Source organism: Tenrec ecaudatus, chromosome 14, assembly GCF_050624435.1.
Source record: "Tenrec ecaudatus isolate mTenEca1 chromosome 14, mTenEca1.hap1, whole genome shotgun sequence".
Lineage (NCBI taxonomy): Eukaryota > Metazoa > Chordata > Mammalia > Afrosoricida > Tenrecidae > Tenrec > Tenrec ecaudatus.
Genome location: NC_134543.1, coordinates 85,207,924 through 85,229,576, shown reverse-complemented (window position 1 = coordinate 85,229,576; position 21,653 = coordinate 85,207,924). Strand labels below are relative to the sequence as shown.

The following is a 21,653-nucleotide window of genomic DNA, read 5'->3' as shown; positions in this document are numbered from 1 at the left end:
GCGTACTTGCTTTCTCTAAATGACAGCACTTCTAAGACATATAACTCACCCGTGAATCTTTGCAGTACATCTCATATTGCTGAATCATCTGCCGGCTGGCCAGACTGCCATGGTACACAATAGTGTTCATCTCTGTCCACGTATTGAATTCCCGCTCCCAGTTAGTAATGGTGGACAGTGGGGCAATGACCAGAAAGGGGCCATGGATGCCCACGTTATAGACCTCCTGTAAGAAGGCAATGGACTGAATAGTTTTGCCCAATCCCATTTCATCAGCCAGGATGCAGTTCTGCCTGCAGATTCAACAAGAAAGGCATGTTGAAAGATACTATTTTGAGAAAAAAAAAAAAAAGTAGGTAGGAGAAACTATTTCAATAATTAAAAGATAATCCTCAGATGAAGCCTAAATCATATGGATATACTGTTCTCCTCACCTGTTATACCAATTAAAAAGCAGCCAATTGACCCCTTCCAACTGATACTCTCTTAACTGGTTTCTGTTTTTATATTCATGTGACAGCTCCAACTTCTTCCAGGAACTTGCCTGTGGACGATTCTAAAAAATAAAATATACGAATAAACAGGGTAAAGACACAGTCAGAATGACACAAGATCCTTGGTAATTCTGGTAGTGGTGATAAATTTATAAATATTATTGTACAGATTAAACCATAGCAAATAATTTTGGGTTTATAGTAATACTTGTTTTTAAAAAGGCATGTGAAGAAAACATTCATACAACGCTCTTAAAAAAAAAAAATAACCTCACTTCCACCCATTCAATTCCAGCTCTGTAAATGTTAGGAAACTACTTCATTATTTTTGAAAACTGGCTAAAAATATAAAGAACATCTTTATTTTATCTTTTCCAATAAAAAGGAGTCCTGTTGGCTTGTTGCAGTATGGGCTAGAAGTTGAGCTAACCACAAGGTTGGTGGTTCAAATTCACCAGCCGCTGCAAAGGACAAAGATGAGACTGTGTCTACAAGCATGCAGTCTTGGAAATTCTATATAGGATTGCTATGAATGGGAATCAGCTCAGAAGCAATGGGGTGTTTTTGGTTCCTTATTTAAGGAGGGTGTCAAAAATGTTAGTGGAAAATCATATGGTTGACTTTTCTGGGCATAACAAATGAAGTAGGAATGTCACAGTCATAAAAAAATACAAAACACTTAAAAGTTTTACCTCGAAGTACAATGACAAGTTGATAGTTTTTATCTACATACAAGGAAATCCAGTTAATACAACTATTCAATCTTATGCTTACCAGCCACTAAAGGCAGCGAGAAGAAATGCAAAGTTGGAAACAAAGAGGAAGGAACAATCATGGAAAAATATGGCCTTGGGAACAGAAATAAAGCTGGAGATTTCATGATAGAATTTGTTAAGACCAACAACTTCTTCATTGAGAATGCTTTTTTCCAACAACATGAAAGGTGACTACACATGTACGTCATCTGATAGAATACGTAGGAATTCAATGGGCTACAACTGTAGAAAGAGATAATGGAGCAGCTCAGTATGAAAAGCTGAAGCAAGGCGAGGGGCTCACTATGGAACAGACCATCAATTGCTCATTTAAAAATTAAGGTTGAAGTTATACAAAATAAAAAACAAGTTCACAAAAGTCAAACAGCTCAGCATATATGAAGCTGAACTGAAAAGAAAATTCAGCTCCACTATTGAAAGAGTCCACGGGTAAAACATGAACGACACAGGAACCGACTAAAGAAGGTGAAAGGAATGCAGAGGCCCGGGACCCGAAACAACTAGTCAGCACGCAGCCTTTTCAGGTAGCACCACATCGGGAATCAGTGGTGTTTAGGGAAGACATCCCGACGGTACTGAATGGATTAGCAAAAAGCAAGGCATCAGGGAGTGAGGGAACACCAGTAGAAATATTTCAACAAGCTGAAGAAGCACTGACTAATCTATGCCAAGAAGAGAGCTGTAAGAGAACCATATTTGTACCCATTTTAAAAAGAGGTAACCCATCAGAATGGAGAAAGTAATCATATCATTAGTATCACGTGCAAGTGAAATGCTGCTACCCCTCAAAGACAGTCGCAGCAGCACATTGACAGGGAGCAGGTCCGAAATTCAAGCTGGATTCAAAAGAGGACATGGAATGAAGCCTGTCACTGCTGAGTCAGATGGGTCTTGGTCAAAAGCAGAGAAAACCAAAAGACGTTTACGTGTGTTTTATGGACAAGGCAAAAGCATGCAATTGGGCAGATCATAACATGGACAGCACTGAGAAAAATGGGGATTCCAAACACTTGTACTCGTGCAGACCCATTCATGAGTCACAGGCAGTCATTCAAACAAAACAAAGGAATGCATGGTGTACAACCAGGAGAGGTGTGCTTAGGGCTGTAGGCTTTCACCACGCTTCGGCAGTTTGTATGCGGCACAAAGGATCAGAGGAGCTGACTGTGTGGAACGACTGGATGAAGCTTACCAACTTGTAGGGGACATAACCTTGCTGGCGGAAAGCCAGGAGAACTGGAAGCACTTGATTTGTAGCCTTCACTATGGATTACAATTCAATGTTTAAAAAAAAAGCAAATCCTAACAATTTGGACCAAAAGACCGCAACATGATAAACAGACTGGAGTTGTCAAGAATTTAATCTTGCTTGGTTGCACAATCAATGCTCATGGAATCAGCAGTCAAGAAATCATACGATGCATTACACTGGTAAATCTGCTGCACAAGATGTCTTTAAAGTGCTGACGAGCAGATGTCATTTTGAAGACTAAGGTGTGCTTGACTTAAGCCATAGTATTTTCAATCATTTCCTACACAGGTGAAAGTTGACACTGACTAAGGATGACTAAAGAACAATGGACATATTTGAATGACGGTGCTAGAAAAACATATTCAAAGTATCATAGACTGCCAGAAGAAAAGGCAAGTACGTCTTAGAAAAAACATAACCAAAGTGCTGGAAGCAAAGATAGTGGAACTTCGTCTCACACGATTTGGACATGTTATCAGGAAAAAACACGATTGGTAAGTGACAGAGAAGAAAAAGAAGATTCTCAACAAGAAGCACTGTCAAGAGTGGCTGCAACAATGTGCTTGAACATCACAATTGTGAAGATGACGTTGGATCCAGCAGCGTGTCTGCTCTACACGGTGTCACCATGAGTTGGAACCAATGTTACAGCACCGAACAATAACAACTTCTAAACGCCGATATACTTACCACCCTTTTGAGTTCTGGGTGCCTTGACTGGATCCGTTTAAATTCTCGAATCTTGCCCTCATCAACATCCTCTTTGAGTTCCCAAGTACTATCCTCATAGGGCAGAGAGCACCATTTTACTAGGTAGTAAATTACAGGCTAGGAGAGAAGAAACCCAAGTATTAATAAACTGATTTATATGTTCTAAATGGATATCATTTTGATAAGACAACTGCCCATACTTCAAATCTGCTGAAAAATGTTGATCACCCATACCACTGGCTCACCCGCTGATGTACTACGATTTGTGGCTTTATTTCTCCATGCAAATTACTAGTAGTATCTGTTCTAAGAAGTTTCTGACAAATGATCATTGCACATTAAAACAAGTAGATGCACAAAGAAGGTTCTTTTTCTATCCTGTATCGTGTTGAATTTGGTTACATTTGTAGGAGCATAACAAATTGACATTTCTGGGCTTCTGAGTTGTTGGATCTCAGAATACAAGTGCTGCTTCAAAGTAGCAAGAGGCATGAACACAGCACAGCTAAGAGCTCAGGGCCCACGGATTCCAGGTCAGATAAAGCCCTCAGGGACAGAATAGCCTACCTGGAGGGTAGGGAAAAGGTGGGGAGAAGAAAGGCAAAGAAACTGAGGGGAAGGGAGACATAAGATATGAAAATAACAATTTATAGTTATTGAGGGGTCACGAGGGTAGGAGGGAGGATAAAAAGAGCTGATACCAAGGCCTCAAATAGAACGTAAATGTTGAGAAACTAATGATGGCAACATATACGCAAATATGCTTGATACAGGTGATGAATGGATTATTATAAGAGCTGTAAGTGCCCCCAAGAAAATGACCTTCAAAAAATAAAAGTAGTAAGACTAGAGGCCATTATGCCTAGCAAGCACAGGCAATCTTAAAAAGACAAATATTTAATTATTAAAAGGAAAAACAACATAAAAGAAACATGGTTTATACACCAAAAGACAACACCTCAATGACTATGAGGCAGCCAAGTTCTGGGTTGGAAACAGGGAGAGGGGAGCAAATCGGATATTGAGGAGGGAGGGAGAATCTAGGGTGAGGGAAGAGAACCACAGATGGAGGGTTACCATTATTTCATTTCTTGAGATCGTGTGTGTGTACCTCTTTAAACACAAAAATATTAAAATTCCACCAGATTTCTTATCCCTCAAACTAAAATACTGTTCTGAGTGACTTATAAAAAAGGGGGGAGGTGGCATAAAACTGAAATGGACTTTACTCAAACAAAATCATTTCAAACAAACAAATGAATAAACAAACTAAACAAAGGACAAATGCTAGGCGTCTGGCTACAGTATTATGCTTTAGGCGGGCGTCCTATTGCAAGGAGAGGGGAGTGGTAAATGGCTCCTGGCCTTGCCTCACTATTCAAGATGATCTTTGCATTTCCATTGTTGGCTCTCATAAAGACTACATTAGGCCTAGCAGAATCCACGGGGATCTTTAATGACTAATTTATTGAGTACCCCTTAAAATAGCTAGCAAGAAGTTTTAAAAGTTATAGATCAAGGTATCCTTAGAATTACATAATCCTGTTACTCTTTTACCCTTTTTTGCAAGAGGGGGTTTCAAAACGTTTGTGGAAAAATTCCATTATCTTTTAATTCCATTTCTTCATGAACTTTCTGAAGCTCCCTCAATTACAGTGCCTCAGGTCATTCTCAATGTAAAGCCATTGTTCAAGGCACATATTTCCAATATCATAACGTATGTTTCCACAGAGCTCAACACTTACTTAATCCATTGTTAGATAATATTAATAATAACAAATTAAACTCATTTTGTAGAGGGGGAAAATGAAAACAAAGTATATTATTACCCAATACTAGGAGCATAAAATCATAGTATCGGGGTACCAAAACATTTTCATTTGTTGTTCCACTTACAGAACATATCCTTTAACAACCTAAACAAAAGTCAACAGATTTTGGAAGGATATGGTTGGTGATAAGAGAGAATCAAGATATTCAAGGCAGAGATCCTGAACTTAGGAATTTAAACAGTAACTAATTTGTCTTGACTAATAACTACACACCCACAGAACACACAGGACGGACATGCCTTATCTAAGGCATGCTTGGTAAGATTTGAAAATACATGGAATTACAGAGGAGCCCCTGGTAGCTTAGTGGTTAGAGTGCTTGGGTGTCAAGTGAAAGGTCAGTAGTTCAAAGCTACCAGTAACTTCACAAGAAACAGATGTGGCAATCTGCTTCCTTGAAGATAAAAAGCCTTGGCCATTGCATGGGGCAGTCCTACTCTGTCCAATATGGTGGACATGAGCTGGAATCAGTTTGATGGTAGTGGGGTCGGGTTGGTTGGACATCTAAGGTTCTAGCTAGTGACCCTGACAGTTTACGAAATAAAGAAAAGGTCGTAATTTTATAGAAGCAAGAATCTGACTATAGGGCCTGGAACGATAATGTGGGAGCAAAACATGAAGTTCATGAGTGAGCTGAGCTCGCATCTAGCATTGACATCTTAACAAGGTTTTGTTGTTCTGTACAGGCTCACTATGTGAGAAATAACTTTCAGAAGTGATAGAAACTTTGTGTATGAAATGTCACCCTACAAGAGTAAAAACAACTACTGATAAGAATGGTGGACGAGCCCCCAATAAAATGATTTTTTAAAAATAAGAATGGTAATTCATAAACTGAATTTGAAGTAAAATTTAATGAATGTTGAACCCCCTGGTGGCTTAAACTTGAGATACCATTCTATAGCATTTTTTAAGCAATGAAATATAAAGCTAAATCAATGTTTCAGCATGTTTAAGATCATTTTTCCCAAAGAAGCTTTAGTACAGTGATTCCCAACTCAAGCTACTATGCATGAAAGCCCCTGGAGATAAATTTAAAGCACAAATCGTTTGGGAGTGGGGGGTGTCTCACCTACACTTACTAAATTCGAATCTGGGGGGAGGGGGGCTGAGAATTGGTTAAAAGCAGAGTCATATGCAGATCTGCTTCCATAACAACTGAAAAGCCACTGTTGAGTTAGAAAAATACCCTCATGATGTGGAAAGTGCTAGGGCCCTACACAAAGGGTTTACTTACACATGGATTCAGAGGTTTGTGAAACGCCCCTCCCCCCTGCCTATACTCAATCCAATGTCCGGGGTCACTCATACAAAACTACAAGAAAATGAGAGCAAACTAAATAATATTTCAGTACTTATATTAAACTCCAAGATGTTTGACTTTACGGAAATTGTTCCTTTTAACTTCTCTTCCTATGCCTTGCCTTCCCATTATCACTCTGTGGATCCCTCAGAAAAATTTAAAAATACCTTGTCAATCCTAAAATTTTCAGCCATATCTGAAAAATAAAATACGGACAGGCAGACCAGCAGAAATCTATAGAGTTCTTCATAGCCTTTCTCTGCATTCCTACTCACCTCCCCATTGTCCTTGTCAATGCTGTGAGACTCGTCCAATATCCTATCGACTTCTACGTAGTCTGGATTGAATGGCTCTTCATCCTAAATGAGTTAAGAAGTAGAACAGTAAGACCAAAAGATTACGATCCAGTACACGCACTAGCCACCCCACTTCTAGTTGATGACACAACTTTATATTTGTCATGAAAACAGACGTTAACAGATAGGATGTATTGGTTTTCCTAATATCATAAACTCACCATCTTCTGAGCTGCTACCAAAGAGAAACTATCTCTTCTCCCTAACAAAGCACGTTCTCTCCAGAGTTTACTATGGACTCCATCAAGTATCCATAGATGCAAACAGAAAAACACAAACACGAGCCCCTCTTATGCATCTTCGACAACACCTTCCCCTCCACTCCACATCCCTTTGGTAACTTTCCCTTGGCGTGTTTGATATCCAAACTTTTCCAAAAGTTTTAAGTGAATGCTCTCTCCATTTCATCACCTCCCTTTCATTTGTCATTCTGATCTGTCTTCTGGGCCACTCTGTCCACTTCCATCACACAACTAAAATTACTATTCTCAAAGTCACTCATAGTAATCTATAAAGAACTGAATATAATGGCATATTTCAATGTTTGTCTTTTTTACCTCTAAAAAAATAGGAACAACCTTCGCTTTCTCCTTTTAAAGCACTTGCTTCCTTTCGCTTTCTGAGACACCACATTCTTTTGGTACTTTGCTCTCCTCTTATGGCATTTTTTTTACTTTGTTCAGTTTTTCTCTAATATTACTGTCAGCTCTTTTTTGTCTAAGTGAATGATACCCAGCTTTGAGAAAGGGAAAAAAAGCCTAAATATTTTTTTTAATTGGGGAGGGGACCTTATTAAATCAAAAATTAAAAAAAACAACAACCTTACTGTCATTGGCTCATGGAGGGAGACCCTGTATGACAGACTAGAAACCCTTGGGGGTTCTGAGGCTACACGTCTTTCTGGTAGCAACACTCTCCCACGGAGAAGCTGGTGATTTCAAACTGAAGACCTTGATTTCAGACTGCTGACCTTGAGGTTAGAAGCCCAAGTATGACACCTGAGCTTTCTTCTTCCTTCCTGAGACACCCCTTTCTGTATAGCATTTCCTTATCCTATTCTTTCTCCTACCACTCTGGCCTGTACTCCTGTCTTTTTTGTCCTTCTCCTCCACCTAACCTTTAAATCGGGGGATTCAAAGCTTCGTTCAATGCTCAGATCCATTCTCTTTCTTTTCCCCAGGTGACCTTATTCATTCTTAAGACTCATAACCAGGGGGACAGGGGTAAAAGGGGTAAAAATGAGGCGCTGCTACCAAGGGCTCGAGTAGAAAGCAAATGCTTTGACAATGATGATGGCAACAAATGTGCAAATGTGCTTGACACAATGGATGTATGTATGGATTGTGAAATGAGTTGTATGAATCCCCAATAAATTTTAAAAAAGGCTTAGGTAACTTTAATATACATACAACACGCTAATAAATTCTAATCTGAACATTCCAGACTTAAAGAACTATGAAAATAATATTTTCCTCTTGTTCTATAAAGTTTTAAAATTTTAGTTATTAATCATTTTATTGGGGATTCTTACAAATCTTATGACAATCCATCACTCAATTGCATTGAGCACACTTGTACATATGTTGCTATCAACATTTCCAAAACATTTTCTTTCTACTTGAGTCTTTGGTATCAGCTCTTCTCTTTCCTCTCCTCCTCCACCTCCCACCTACGTGAATCCTCAATCAATTATATATTATTATTGCTATTTGTGTCTTACACTGTCCATTGTCTCCCTTCACCCACATTCTGTTATTCGTCCCCCTGGGGGATGGGCTTTATATCCAATTTGTGATGGGTAAGCTTAATAATCTTAAAGTTCATAATCCAAGTGATGAACTCGGGTATCTTCAAATCTCTAAAACTATGAGAAAATAAATTCATTTGTTAAAGGTATCCACTGTGGTTTTTAAATATTAGCAGGAGTGGGTAACTAAGAGTACACTATGTAAAACCAAGATGAGATTCAAGAGTTTACAAGAGGAATATCTTATCTATATATAAATAAAGCCTGCAGTGTAAAATGGGGCCCGAAAGACCCTCTGTCCATGCTTCAGTGTCAACCTAGTTGTAGGACTAGATACAGCTATTGATGGTGAAGGCTGTTAAGTGAAAGCTCAGTGGTTTGAGCCCCCAGCCCCTCTCGTGGGAGAAGAAGTGGCAGACTGACTGTACAGAGAGCGAGCCCTGGATGTCCAGAGGGCAGTTCTGGGTCCCTAGGTGTCAAAGTCAACTCAACAGCAATCGGTAACATGATATACGAAAAATTATGCTTCAGTGTCATGATGGATGGCTTAGAAACTAGAGAAGAGAAAGGTTCACTTAGTGCTTTGGTTGGTTATGTCTCCAAATACCATCAGCAGTTAGACTGACAAAGGGCAAGACAAATGTCTCAATTTGACCCCAGTTCAGTTTATCATCCATTTTGAAAATTCTTCAAGCATTCTGAACAAGTCAATTTCAAAATACTCTGTTAACTTATAAAACAATCACAGTTACACCGGGGAAAGTAAGGCATGGGAAAATTAAGTGAATGAAGACCAATGATCAAAATCAAAACTTTACACTCATGCAAATAAATTTTATTTTATATAATCAGTCAAGGCTGACATCCCCACTGATATTTGCTACTATGAAGGAAATGATAATACCTATTCCTAATTACCTCATGGAAGAAGTGTCTCATTTGAGCCATTTTGGTTTTGAAGCGCTTTAGTTTTTGATGAATCCTCTTATCTTTCTCTAGTTGGGAGATAGTAGCCCATTCACAGTGTAGATAGGAGCTGAAGGGGAATGAAACATTATCATGAAGGGAGAAAAGGAAAAATGGCAGCTCTAAGTTTGGTATCTGGAGATTAGCCCAAAGCAGATAATGCTTAGGGGCTGGTGCTTATGAAACTGTAAGTTGCAGGCAGGCTACCTGGTCTGGAGTGGACATAAAGAGTTCACATTTTTAACCATTTGATAAACACCTTAATGATGGTAATTGTGCTAGTGCACAAGTCTAGGGATATATTATGAATAGCAAGGTGTTAATGATAGACAAGGGGTTGGTAAACCGATTCTTGAGCCATGTCCAACTTTCGGCAAGTCAATGTGGTACTGAAGTAAACTTGAAAATGAAAATAAAACTATCGTAGTTTCATTTCTGAAATTTTAAGGATATTATTCAGATAATGGTGAGTTGATTTGTTTGAAAAAATTTATTTATGACTCTCAAAATTTTTTCAATTGTTGTGAAGGATTGACTCTTCAGTCTGTTAGGTTTGCCAAGCCCTGTGCTAGACTAAGGTTTAGAGTTCCTAAGGGATTTCCTTAGGAACCACACAGCCAATATTCCTACAGGGAAATAGTAAAACTTGTGCCAATCTCTCTAAAAAGCCAGCGTACTGGACACAACATTTTGAGGCAGGGACTAATTTTAAACACCCCCACCCTGTGGGTCTTGGAATGAAAGACTACACAGATCACATACTAGTTCTTGTACTTGACAAAGAATTCTTCTGCTTCAGTGTACTGTCCTGAAGGAAGCTGAGAAGAAAGAAACAAACCACAGTCACTAAAATCCTTTCCAAAAAAGCACTTTTCATTTTAAACACAAAGACAGAATTTCATATCCAGTATTGCAGAAGCTATTACTGATGTAAAGAATTAAGGAACTAATCTGAAGCCTCAGCTTTACTGCCTGACAGCCATAGAAAATCAACCTTCACCCAGGCGAAACAGGCCTTACCTCCTTCTTCACAACCCGCATAGAAAGCACTTTGTCAACAATGGCAGCATCCTCTTCGCTCGGGTTCTCCTACAGGAAAAGATGCAGGCAGCCATCAGATGATTATGAGCATCAGGACAAGTATCTCCAGACACCAAGGTCTTAGCTTACCACAAAGAACTGCATAGAAGGCAGAGTCTCGCCGTCTGGCTCCTGTATTGGTTCAGGGAGGATAGGCTCTGGCTTGATTGGACCAGTTACATCCACTTCTTCTTCTTCTTCATCATCTGTGATCTTTATATCCAGATCCTCTGTATATTTTTTTCGCTTTACTTGACGATTTGAGCGTCTCTTCTGTAGAAGCAAAAAATGGTTGAAATAATTGCTTAGCATTTTCGAACAGAAAACTTGGTAAGCTTTTTCAAGCAAAGTTTACCCCCGTGCTCATCTAAATGAATCCTACCATGACGTGCTTAATAAAAGAGATCCTTATACTAAGTGTGCTTTTCCTTTGATTCAGTAATATTATCTCCAAAGTGCTTTGTGAATTAAATAACTGGAAGCATATGAAGACTGATAGACAACAGAGTTAATGTCAATATTGTTTTGTTTTAAGAGAAGCAAAACTAGAATCTAGCTAAATAAGTAACAGAAGAATTAAGAAATTATGGCCCATCAAAAATAACACGGAACGGATAACTTAAAATTCACAGTATTCTGAATATAATAGAAAAATGCTTTCCATTAGAGATGTAATCAGAAACATATATTACAGTCCTAATTCGGTTTTAAAAAAAAGTATACACAAAGTCATAGGCATATACACATGGAAGAAAAGCCTGGAAAGAACCTTATCAAAATCCTAACACTGAGTTATAAAACTAGTATGAAGACTGTCTTCTCTCTATTTACTTCCCCAATTTTTCTTTATACAATGCATTAGCTTTACTTTTAAAAATGAAACAATTTGCCTATAATCTAATGCTCAGTTTTTACTCCAAAGGCACCGGGAAAAACATCCATCACCCTTTGCCTCCTACGGAAGGCGCCCTGCTTAGTCAGTAGTGGTCAGATGTGGCGCATGGCTCTAACCATGGGGTCAGCAGTTGGAAGGCATCGGCCACTCTACAGGAGAAAGATGGGGTTTATGACTCCGCCAAGAGCAGTCTCAGCAACTCACAAGGGCAGTTCTACTGCCCTATGGCCTCACGTAAGTAGGCTTCGACTTGAAGACAGTAAGTTTGGAGTTTAAAACATTGATTGATTTGTTGGTGCCTTGGCAAAGGTTAGTAATCTCTGCCTAGTAGTAGAAGCTCTAAGACAATGAAAACAAAGATACAAGAATACTTTGTTTCCAATTTCATAATTTCAGTCCTAAAAATTTGGTTTAGTAAATATATACTGTATTTTCCTATAGCTCTTTTTTTTTTACATTTTATTAGGGGCTCATACAACTCTTATCACAATCCATACATATACATACATCAATTGTATAAAGCACATCGTATACTCTTTGCCCTCATCATTTTCAAAGCATTTGCTCTCCACTTAAGCCCTTTGCATCAGGTCCTCTTTTTTTTTTTCCCTCCTTCCCCGGTCCCTCCTCCCTCATGAGCCCTTGATAATTTATAGATTGTTATTTTGTCATATCTTGCCCTATCCGGAGTCTCCCTTTCCCGCCTTCTCTGCCGTTCGTCTCCCAGGGAGGAGGTCACATGTGGATCCTTGTAATCAGTTCCCCCTTTCCAGCCCACTCACCCTCTACTCTCCCAATATCACCCCTCACACCCCTGGTCCTGAAGGCATCATCCACACATCCACATGTGCCTCCAGCTCCCACATGCACCAGTGTACAACCTCTGCCCCATCCAGTCCTGCAAGGTAGAATTCGGATCATGGTAGTTGGGGGGAGGAAGCATCCAGGATCTGGGGGAAAGCTGTGTTCTTCATCGGTACTACATCGCACCCTGACTGACACATTTCCTCTCCTAAACCCCTCTAAGAGGGGATCTCCAGTGGCCGACAAATGGGCTTTGGGTCTCCACTCTGCACTTCCCCCTTCATTTACTATTATATATATATGTTTGCATAATGCCTTATGCCTGGTGTGTGTATATATATATATATATATTTTTTTTTGCATGATGCCTTATACCAGGTCCCTTTGGTACCTCGTGATTGCACCGGCTAGTATGCTTCTTCCATGTGGACTTCATTGCTTCTGAGTTAGATGGCCACTTGTTCACCTTCAAGCCTTTAAGACCCCAGACACTATCTCTTTTGATAGCCGGGCACCATCAGCTTTCTTCACCACATTTACTTGTTCACCCACTTTGGCTTCAGCAGTTGTGTTGGGAGGGTGAGCATCGTAGAGTGCCAATTTAATAAAAGAAAGTATTCTTGCATTGAGGGAGTGCTTGAGTAGAGGCCCAAGGTCCTTCTGCCACCTTAATACTAAACCTATAAATATAGACACACATAGATCTATTTCCCCATCCTCATATATATATTTATTTGCATGTACACGTCTTTGTCTAGACCTCCATACATGCCCTTTGACTCCTAGCTCTTTCCTCCATCTCCCTTGACTTTCCTCCTGCCCTACTACCATGCTCCGTCCCTACCTGGGTTACAGCTATACCTCTTCTTTACGTAACCTTACCCTTGATCATTCCCTACCAGGCCTGCCACAACCCCCTCACTACCATTTTAGGTCCCATGTTGTTCCCTTGTCCCTGTGTTTGTTAACACCACTTCCTTACCCCCCTACTTCCCCCTATCCAAAGTCCCCCAGGAACTGTCGGTTCCGTTGTGTTTCCTCCAGATAGTTCATCCAGCCTGTCTTATTTAGACAGACCTGTGGAGACAATAACATGCACGAAAACAAGACAGAGGAAAACAAAGCAACAGTATACAACCAGAGAACAGAACAACAACAACCCACTGACAAAGAACAAAACAAAACACATCAAGAAAGAAAAGCTTGTAGTTAGTTCAAGAATCATTTGTTGGCCCTTAGGAGTGTTTTCCAGTCCAGTCTGTTGGGGCACCACGCCCTGGCCCCAAAGTCCACTTTCAGCATTCCCTGGGGACCTTGCCACTCCATTCCCTTGCTGTTCTGCTGCACTCCCCCAGTGCTTTGCCTCGATGTGGTGGGATCAGGTCAGGTGCAATTCCCACACTGTGTCTCCAGTACTAGTTCAGTTTTTTAAAACTAGCAGTATTTATTATAGATTTTCCCATTTTAGTCACCTTATATATCTACCTGTGTTTTCTTAAGTGGTTGGGCAAAACCATTTTTAACTAGCTAATTTAAGTAACTTTAGCAATTCATGATCAAAAATTGGGAAGGAGAGATAAACAAAAATAAGCATCAAAGAATAATTTGAAAAAGTACCCTGGACTTTACCAGGTATTAAGTTAAGATCAATTTAAAAGCTATACTAATTAACACAGCTTGGTTTATCTTAAGGCAGGTTAATAAAACAATATGAAAATATAGACTAAGGAGTCAGAACATCATAAAAAAATAGCATCTTTCATCAGTAAGGGAGAAGGTAGATTATTCTATAAACAGGAATGGAATTAAATGGGACGGAAAAAACAAAAACTTTTTTAAAAGGATTGATTTAAATGTAAGAAAAAGTCACCATAAAATTTAAAGGAAAAGGTAGAAGTTTTTATAATTGTGGATTAGGGACTATCTTCCTAAAATTGATTGATTTGACTACCGTATGTAAAAACATTTTAAATGCACAATAAAACCTGTCATAAGCAGTTAAGACAAATAGTAAACTGAGAGGGAAATGACATAATCTCCTAATTATGAGTTTGGAATCGTTTTTTATAAGGTCAGTAAAAACAGAGGAAGAAGGTAGATCAGGAATAGGAGCACATAGACTATAAACTGCCAGAGGACTTCGGAAGCAATAGAGCTAATAATAATGGGTACCCAAATGAAGAAAATGTCCTAATGTTGGTTTTGATGATGATTACACAACTCTTTTTAAGAATTTAAATCATGAATTGTGTGGTACGTGAATTATTTGCCAATAAAACTGTTTTAAAGAGAATGTAAATTGTCTCCATGAACCTACCTCCTTTACCATTACATTAAGAACTGGACGGAGAGCCTGGCTAACATTACAGAACACTCTGGTCAATGATTTCACAGAAGAATGATGAACTGACTGTAGGACAGAATTTCAAATTCTCACTGATTTCTCCAGATCCATAGAGGGTGGCTGGACCCCTGGAACTACTGTCCTGAGATAATCTTTAAACCAAATATAACAGTTAAACTTTAACTAGTGAAAAAGACATCTTGAGCATTCTGCTCTTTTAGGAATTATCTGTATGGGATTAAAGTGACAACTGAGAGAGGCGCCGAAGGAGCAGTGAGCCTACGTTAACAAGGCAGGGACAGAGAAAAAGATGGCGTGACTGGCTGCACCAGGTAAACAATGTCACAAAAGTGTACGTGCAGAAACTTTCCTTTATACATCTTTTGCTGTGCCTATTCACAAAATAATTTTTAATAAAGATAAAAAATAAATGAATCATTAATAGAAATATGGGCAAAAATGAATAGAGTTCACAGGAAAAAAATACAAATGGCTGTTAAATATAAAACTATGCTCATATTCACTAATAAGAAATAATTATAACGGGTCAAATTGTTAAAGAGGAATTCACACAATGTTGGTGATATTCCATGAGGACAATGTCTACGGAGGGAAAATTGATGCTCCCCTTTAATGGCCCGGCAATTATACGTGAAAGATGTTATCTTAGTTTGTCAATTGTACTACTGGAGATTTAGCCTTAAGAAACAAATACCTGTGTCCATAAATGAATTGTACTAAGGATGTTCAAAGTGACCCTAAGAGATCCCTTTTGGAAATAATTCAATGTTTATCAACAGAAGAATGGACAAATTTTGGTGTATTTATAGCACAAAATATTTCTTAAAATGAAAAAAAAAAGAATGAACTAATAAATTCAATCTCAAAACCATTAAGCCAAGAAACATGAAAGTGTATATTTCATGAGCATATTTTACCTCATTTTGAAAGTCTGAGAGGATAAAAATACTGATAATTTTCTTTAAAGAGTGGGACTAGGGGGAGGGAAACAAGGAAAATGAGCTGATTCCAGGAACCCTAGTGGAGGGCGAATTTTGAGAATGACGAGGGCAACGAATGTATAAGGGTGCTTTGCTCAATTGATGTATGTATGGATTGTGATAAGAGTTGTATGAGCCCCAATAAAATGATTTTTAAAAAGAGTGGGATTAGGCAAGGCTTCTACCTTTGACTTGTAGATTCTTTATTTTTATGCATATATTTGAATATACAAATAGGTATTACAATTTCATTCTTGACATTTAGACCTTTAATCAGACTGAAATTTGTTTCTATTTAGGGAGATCAGAAGCCCGGTTTTATTTTTTGTTTTTGTTTTTAATGCATTGCCCGTTGTCCTAGCCTAATTTTTAAAAATAATCTTTCTTTTCAACATATATTTGAAATGAAATTCTAATCACTGCCATTCTAGCCTATTTCTTGACTCTAGTGTATTTTACTAATCTGTTATTTCTTCAATTCTAAACGTAGAAATTACTGCCTCACACTATATTCTCATGTCTGTCAGTCTGGACTGTTTTTCTCGACTATTCTCACATGTTCACTTTCCACGGAATAACTCAAGTATTACTTTGTCAGTGAAGAAAGAGGGGAGGCATCTGTGTAAGTGTCAACAGCGAGAGAGGCACTTAAGACTCCATTCGTCTAAACGTTTACTTGTAGACTGGGCTCATGGAGTTGATTCCGACTCGTAGTGACCCCAAAGAACCGAGTAAAACTGCCCCATGGGTCTCCCAGACTGTCACTTCGGGGAGCAGAAAGCCTCATCTTTCTCCTCTCAAGTGGCTGGTGGTTTCAAACTGCTGGTCTTGCAGTTAACCGCCCAGTGAGTAACCACCACACAGACTGACCAGATCCACGGAGCCACTGAAACAGTCTCATGACTCTTGACACCAGATACTTTTCTGGTTAGAAACTTGATCCAAGACGGTACATAATGCAACATATCAGACACAAGGACTGCAGTGCTTCTGGTCTAGCTTCTTTAGTTCGTTTCCAATACCCTCTACTTCAAAATGTAGACCAAGCTTTGTGGAGATGAAAAGTTCTAAGAGAAACCAAAGCACTAACATAACCATAGCAGCAATCACACTGTATCATCGCACGCTGGTTCCGTTTTTAAAGCACTGAGAATTGGGGGAATAACTACTGTTATTTCTCTAATTAATGGGCTTTTTGACTAAAATGGCCAAAATGTGAGAGATATTATCCAGTTCTTTTTACCTTTTAGTTCTACTCCTGATTTAAAACAACTATAGAAATGTGCACACCTTTATGATTTGTCAGTGTCTATCCCTGGTTTGCCACTACAGTTGAACACAGGTTTCGTTAAGGCTCCTTTTACCTGAATGCTGCTCTCTTCATCTTCCCGCGGGGACTGTGCAGGCATGACTTCCACATCTGAGTTATCAGACGAGGTGTTACGTTTTCTCTTCTTACCCACCACAGGAGTAATAGTGCTACAAAGAAAAACATCACTCTTTTTAAGTGAAGACAAAACTTCCAGAACGAAAAACCAAATTCACTGCCATCAAAGAGAGGCTGCCTCACAGTGACTCTACAGGACAAGGGAGAACTGCCTCTGTGAGCTTCTGAGACTAATTCTTTACGGCGTCTTTCTCCCACGAAAGTCCCCAGCTGGGGCGGTTCGAATTGCTGACCTTGTAGTTAGCAGTTAGTAACCAACCACTACATCACAAAGGCTCCTGAAGAAAATTTAGGGGTAAGGAAGTCTAAGTAATCCAAACCATCCTATTCGCTAAGCGTCCAAAAGACAAGGTTTAGTTCTTTAGTCTATGGGACATGCTATTTACTATGATGCTTGAAAACAAAAGAATCACGTTTATGAGTCACTGACTGACCTTTACAGCAGATTGGACACATTCTAACTACAATTGTGTTAATAAATATTGATAGAGGATAGTGTAATGCAGAATACTGAACTAAAATTAGGTCTCATTAGTTTACATAGGTCTCATTAATTACATAAACATTAATAACAGCTGCCCTAAAAGATGTTGAGAATCAAATAACAAGAAAAAAATTTCAAGCTGCAAAATCTCATGCAAAAATAAAGCATTATCATTACACCACAAAGCCTGAATGAAAATCCCAGGAAGCGAAAGCTAGGGAGCCGGAGCGAAGCTGTAAGACATAGAAGGGCTGGCGAGGGCAATCAATTGTCAAAAGAATTACGTGGCAAGTCCCGATTCTATCAAGACTTCTTAAGGTTGACCCGGGCTGCTGAAGCCCACTCTAGCTCAGATGAGATGTTAAGAGAACAGCAAATCGTCCAGTAGGGACCTTGTAGCACGCTGAGTGGTCCGGAGGGTAGTGCGAAGGCTCTTTGATACTACATTGATAGTAAGTATGCATAAAAACATAAGGGTCACGGTTTTAAACACAGCCCAATACAGTGTTTCCTGTGCCTTAGCCTTTCTCTTTAAAAATATGTTCATGGACAAGTTTCTGTTAACAAATCACATTAGCATTGAGCTAGAAATAGAAAGGCCTTATTATATTCTAAGATAGATCACCTTGAACTTACATAAATATAAGCAGTTCCTTTAAAAGTGATTTGAAAGTGAGTAAGCTGCCCCGAGTGTCCAATGAAAATAGCGATGAGTACTCACTTTAGCTTACTTTTGCCCTTGGTTTTGGAGGTACCAGAAGTTTTGCTCTTCTTTGGCTTTTCTTCTTTGAGCCTCTCTCCACTGCTTTTCTTCCTGCGTTTCTTTTCACCTTCCTCCTCCGGTCGAACGCTGGGCAATTCATCCTCGTTCAAGACTCGAGGGATGTTCTGCTCTCCCCGGGCACGGGCCCTAGCAATGGCCTCTGCTACGATTCGATTTGCTTTCTCTTGCTTCTTCTGGTGCTCCAGCCTGCGGTTTTCCTCCATTCCTGTCTTACCTCCAGTGTGAGCAGAGCTTGCTGGTGACGACAATGCTGCCACTTCACTGGCACTTAGAACTTTAACTACAGAGAGCCCTGAAGAGGCCCCTTGGGAAGAACCAGCCTACGGAAATAAAGACACCAAAATGTCAACACCCTTGCAACTAAGCAGCCTAAGAAAACCCAGCTAAACAGCAGGCAGGCCACAAACTCCAATTCTCCAGTTTCTCAAATACAAGGATAAGATCAAGCTTTACAGAAGCTAGACACACTTTTAAAAAAAACTGCTTTTGGTGGGAAGAGACCAAGAAAAGGTAAGAACTATGCCAAATCACACTTTATTAAACTTTAACCATGCTCCTAATATCAATAATCATGCACATTAGTCTAAAAATTAATGAATAGGACCAATACTGGTATTTGGCTAGAAGTAAATTTGTTCAATGTTTACTTTTGGTCTATCTTTATCTCTATGAGGGATGAATGGAATGATAATCACTTCACTTTCCTTATCTTTCAAATCAAAGGGTATTTCACATCCTTTTAATTCCACAAAAATACTAAAAAGAAAAAAAAAATACTAAAAAGAAAACCAAAGACAAATATTAGATAAATCATGACTCCAAATCCAACAATCTAATGGGTACACACACAATAAAAGTAAAATACAGAAGAAAGAAATAACAGTCTGCATCTCGGCTCAGAGGTGGAAATCTAGATTGGTCTGACTCAGTAAGTGCTTGCTTGAAGGCGTTAGCCTCACCTGTGGCTGCAGCACCACCTTGAGAGGTACGGAAAGCCTTTGTCCTGGGCTGTGTCCTGGCGCCATTATCTGAGCCTGCTGCACAGAGGACAGGGTCACCGGCTGGGCTGAGGCTGGCTGCTGGGGCTGGGGCTGAGATGATGGAGGTTGTGGTACAATCTGAATTTTCTGCTGTGGCTGCTGCACCTGCAGCTGGATAGTGACGACTTTGGCAGGCTGCCCCTGGGCATTCTTGGCTTGAGTCAGGGCTGCGAGCTGGTTGCCCTGTAACACTATCTTGCCTGGTAAACTTCCTAGCACGACATGCCGGTGTCCTTGGGGACCTCCCGACTGTGGTTGTTGGAGGACCAGGGTGATGCGCTTCGATTCACCCTAGAGCAAAAGGAAGTTGCGAGAGAGGTCTATTAGCATGAACAGTACTCCCTTAAATATTTACATCAGTCTTCCTCACCCTAGAATCAGAAAACTTGAGGGTCAAAAGACATAATAAAATTAACTTGATTTATCCTCTTATCCTAACAGACTCTTTGCTACAGTACTTCTGCCCACTGGTAATCCAGCCTCATTCTGAAAAACTAATGGGAGGCTCACGATCATCTACAGCATACATTTCACTCTTAGAAGCCTATGAGACTCTATTTGTTTTACTTTATTGAAATCTGTCTCCTTATAGCTTCTTCTCATTGTTTCTACTTATCTTAATACCTCTTTCTCCATTCCAAACTCTTTGGCCCTTTATTCAAAGGCTAGAGCAGGGGTCTTCAAACTTTTTAAACAGGGGGCCAGTTCACTGTCCCTCAGACCCGTTGGAGGGCCGGACTATAGTTTAAAAAAAAAAACTATGAACAAATTCCTATGCACACGGCACATATCTTATTTTGAAGTAAAAACCAAAATGGGGCAAAAACACCTGTCGGGCCGGATAAATGTACTAGGCAGGCCTAGTTTGAGGACCCCTGGGCTAGAGCAAGTACTAACTCACAAGATGAACAGAGTAGGAGAAAAACAATCTTAGTATAAAAATAGAGGAAAGAGCTTTCCTAAGCCTGTCTCTACATATTTTTCAAAACTGAGTCCTTATTCCTATAGCATCTTATATTTCTCATATCATAAAACACTATCACAGGTTGTGAGCTCTTTAAGGAGAGGGGCTGTCTTGTTCAGCACCTGCTAGGTACAGTGTATACAGAAGAGCTCAAAACATGCATCAACATATACTGCTTCCACCCAGCTTGTGGCTGTCAACACTTAGGTAGAAAGCAACGATGGTCTATAAATAGGCTTTCCCAGAGATAGCTCTCATATAGTAAGTATTCTGATTCTCTACTAAAGCAAATTTAACCTCCCCCTTTCACTCAAGTCACCTGGGTAGGTGTAGAGGTCAGTGTAACTGCAGGCTTCAGTGGGGGCCCTGTGGCCCCAGGGTTTCCAGCAGGAGCTGAACCCTTAACTGGCTGGAGGACCAGCTGCTTTACTGGTCGGCTGGGCTGGACAATGCGCTGAACAGTAGCCTGGTTCCCAGGGACCTTGGCGGCCAACACTGTATTACCAGAGACAATGGAAACACCTGGTCGAAGGGGGGTGCCGGTTAGCACTTTGGTAAAAGTGACTTTTCCACCATTGGCTGTGCCAGCCACCAGGGGCTGAGCTGTGCTGGTGATACCTTGGGCCTGAATTTGTGCCACATGGGCACCAGTGACTGAGGAGCTTGGTGGGGCCTTAAGGATGACAATCTTAGGGGCTGACTGAGGTGGCTGTCCTCCAGTACTACTGGGGACCGTTGTGGCAGAGACACCCATGAAAGGATTCCCTTGGCTCAGGATCTCCTGGCTCTTGGAGACCTGCAAAAGTCCTGATGTTGGCGTCGTTGTCTGTAAGACAGGTTGGGCTGGCTGCTCCTGGCTGACAGTCTGAGTGGTATAATCATGCAAGGTTAAAGTTTCTGGAGCTGGAGCTGCTGATTCTTTGGGCATTTCTGGAGGGACTGTTTCCTCTGGTGGAGGGACCAAGTCACTTGTTGATGAATTCCCCACATCACCACCTCCACCATCTTGGTTCATCTGATCCAAGGAGTCCAGAGAGCTTGGCAGTCCAAGGGCTTCCTCTATTGGGTCTTGCGTGACCGGGTTGAAGCTGTCATCAGTCAGAGAGTCCAAGCCAAATAAATTTGGGTCATCAAACAGATCCATGATGGGGTCTGCCATCTTGAGAAAGCAATGGAAGATATCCCCAAAGCCTAGGGAGGGAAGGGGAGGGGGGTACTGGCTCTCCCCTCCCCTCCCCTACTAAGAAAAAAATGTACACAATGGAAGAGGACTACTCTTCAGGTAAAGAGGCAAGAAACAAGTGCATGTCAGATTGTCCTGACCTTCATGGAGCAAGATGGCTAGGTCTTCAGAGGAAGATGATGGAATTCCT

The 21,653-nt window shown here is 40.2% G+C and overlaps 1 protein-coding gene across 10 annotated transcripts in view; it reads right to left on the bottom strand.

Annotated features, from left to right (window-relative positions):
- The window catches only part of CHD8 (chromodomain helicase DNA binding protein 8), a 59,963-nt gene that overhangs the window by 19,841 nt on the left and 18,469 nt on the right, over window positions 1-21,653 (bottom strand). For 6 of the 10 annotated variants that reach the window (XM_075531847.1, XM_075531846.1, XM_075531848.1 and 3 more), the window contains exons 2-13: window positions 20,600-21,651; window positions 19,236-19,607; window positions 18,214-18,596; window positions 16,926-17,040; window positions 10,608-10,790; window positions 10,458-10,526; window positions 10,200-10,255; window positions 9,390-9,507; window positions 6,644-6,727; window positions 3,213-3,350; window positions 435-556; window positions 50-293 (exon numbers count right to left, since the gene is read on the bottom strand). In XM_075531847.1, the coding sequence (XP_075387962.1) occupies window positions 50-293; window positions 435-556; window positions 3,213-3,350; window positions 6,644-6,727; window positions 9,390-9,507; window positions 10,200-10,255; window positions 10,458-10,526; window positions 10,608-10,790; window positions 16,926-17,040; window positions 18,214-18,596; window positions 19,236-19,607; window positions 20,600-21,439 (2,724 nt within the window). In that variant the 5' untranslated portion in view covers window positions 21,440-21,651. The remainder of the gene's footprint in view (window positions 1-49; window positions 294-434; window positions 557-3,212; window positions 3,351-6,643; window positions 6,728-9,389; window positions 9,508-10,199; window positions 10,256-10,457; window positions 10,527-10,607; window positions 10,791-16,925; window positions 17,041-18,213; window positions 18,597-19,235; window positions 19,608-20,599; window positions 21,652-21,653) is intronic. The other 4 variants (XM_075531852.1, XM_075531854.1, XM_075531853.1 and 1 more) reach the window with 1 other exon arrangement.